Source organism: Monoraphidium neglectum (assembly GCF_000611645.1).
Source record: "Monoraphidium neglectum strain SAG 48.87 unplaced genomic scaffold scaffold01614, whole genome shotgun sequence".
In the NCBI taxonomy this organism is placed as follows: Eukaryota; Viridiplantae; Chlorophyta; class Chlorophyceae; order Sphaeropleales; family Selenastraceae; genus Monoraphidium; species Monoraphidium neglectum.
The window spans coordinates 1-526 of record NW_014012014.1 but is presented as its reverse complement, the minus strand read 5'-3'; the positions used below and the strand labels follow the sequence as shown (position 1 = coordinate 526).

Here is a 526-nt window from a genome sequence, read left to right as displayed (position 1 = left end):
GGGGGGGGGGGGGTGACACGAGGGCAGGCGGGACAGCAGCCGGACCCATCGGGCGCGCCGTTGACCGCGCGCGGCCCAGCGTCATGGCGCAGTGGGGGGTTGACGCTGTCGTGTTGGCCCTCGGGGTTGCTTCACCCGTGCTTATGCCAAGCAGCCGTCGGCTTTGCTGACTGCGATGACACACCAGCATCGTTGTGACGTCATTGTGTGTCACTCGAACCCGATCCAGGTGCTGGCGGAGGAACCCCTGGAGCTGTGGGATTTCGGGGCCACGCCCTCGGCCAGCCAAGGCGGCCGCGGCTCGGGGGCTCTGTCTGCCCATGGACGGTCGCTCATGGACGGCGGCGCCGGCGGCGGCGGCGGTGGCGGAGGCAAAGGGGATGATAGCATGGAATTTGAGGATGACGCAGCGTCGTGGCTGGCGACTGCAGGCGGCGCCGGCCGTCAAGGGGCTGCCGCTGCGGCTGCCGCTGCCGTTGAACAGGGCGCCGGGCCGCCGGACGGCGGCGCCCGCGCGCGGCGGCGG

At 72.1% G+C, this 526-nt stretch overlaps 2 protein-coding genes across 2 annotated transcripts in view; both read left to right on the top strand.

The window, feature by feature from the left end:
* Window positions 1-103, top strand: part of MNEG_8475 (hypothetical protein) — a gene marked incomplete at both ends in the record, with an annotated part of 2355 nt that extends 2252 nt beyond the window's left edge. Inside the window, one exon of the mRNA XM_014043050.1 lies at window positions 80-103. Coding sequence (XP_013898504.1) covers window positions 80-103 — 24 coding nt within the window. The remainder of the gene's footprint in view (window positions 1-79) is intronic.
* Window positions 104-175: 72 nt separating this feature from the next.
* On the top strand, window positions 176-475 carry MNEG_8474 (hypothetical protein; the record flags this gene model as incomplete). The annotated part of the gene is made up of 1 exon (XM_014043049.1): window positions 176-475. A coding segment is annotated over one exon (300 nt), but the record flags the coding sequence as incomplete, so codon positions are not given.
* Between the last annotated feature and the right edge of the window lie 51 nt (window positions 476-526).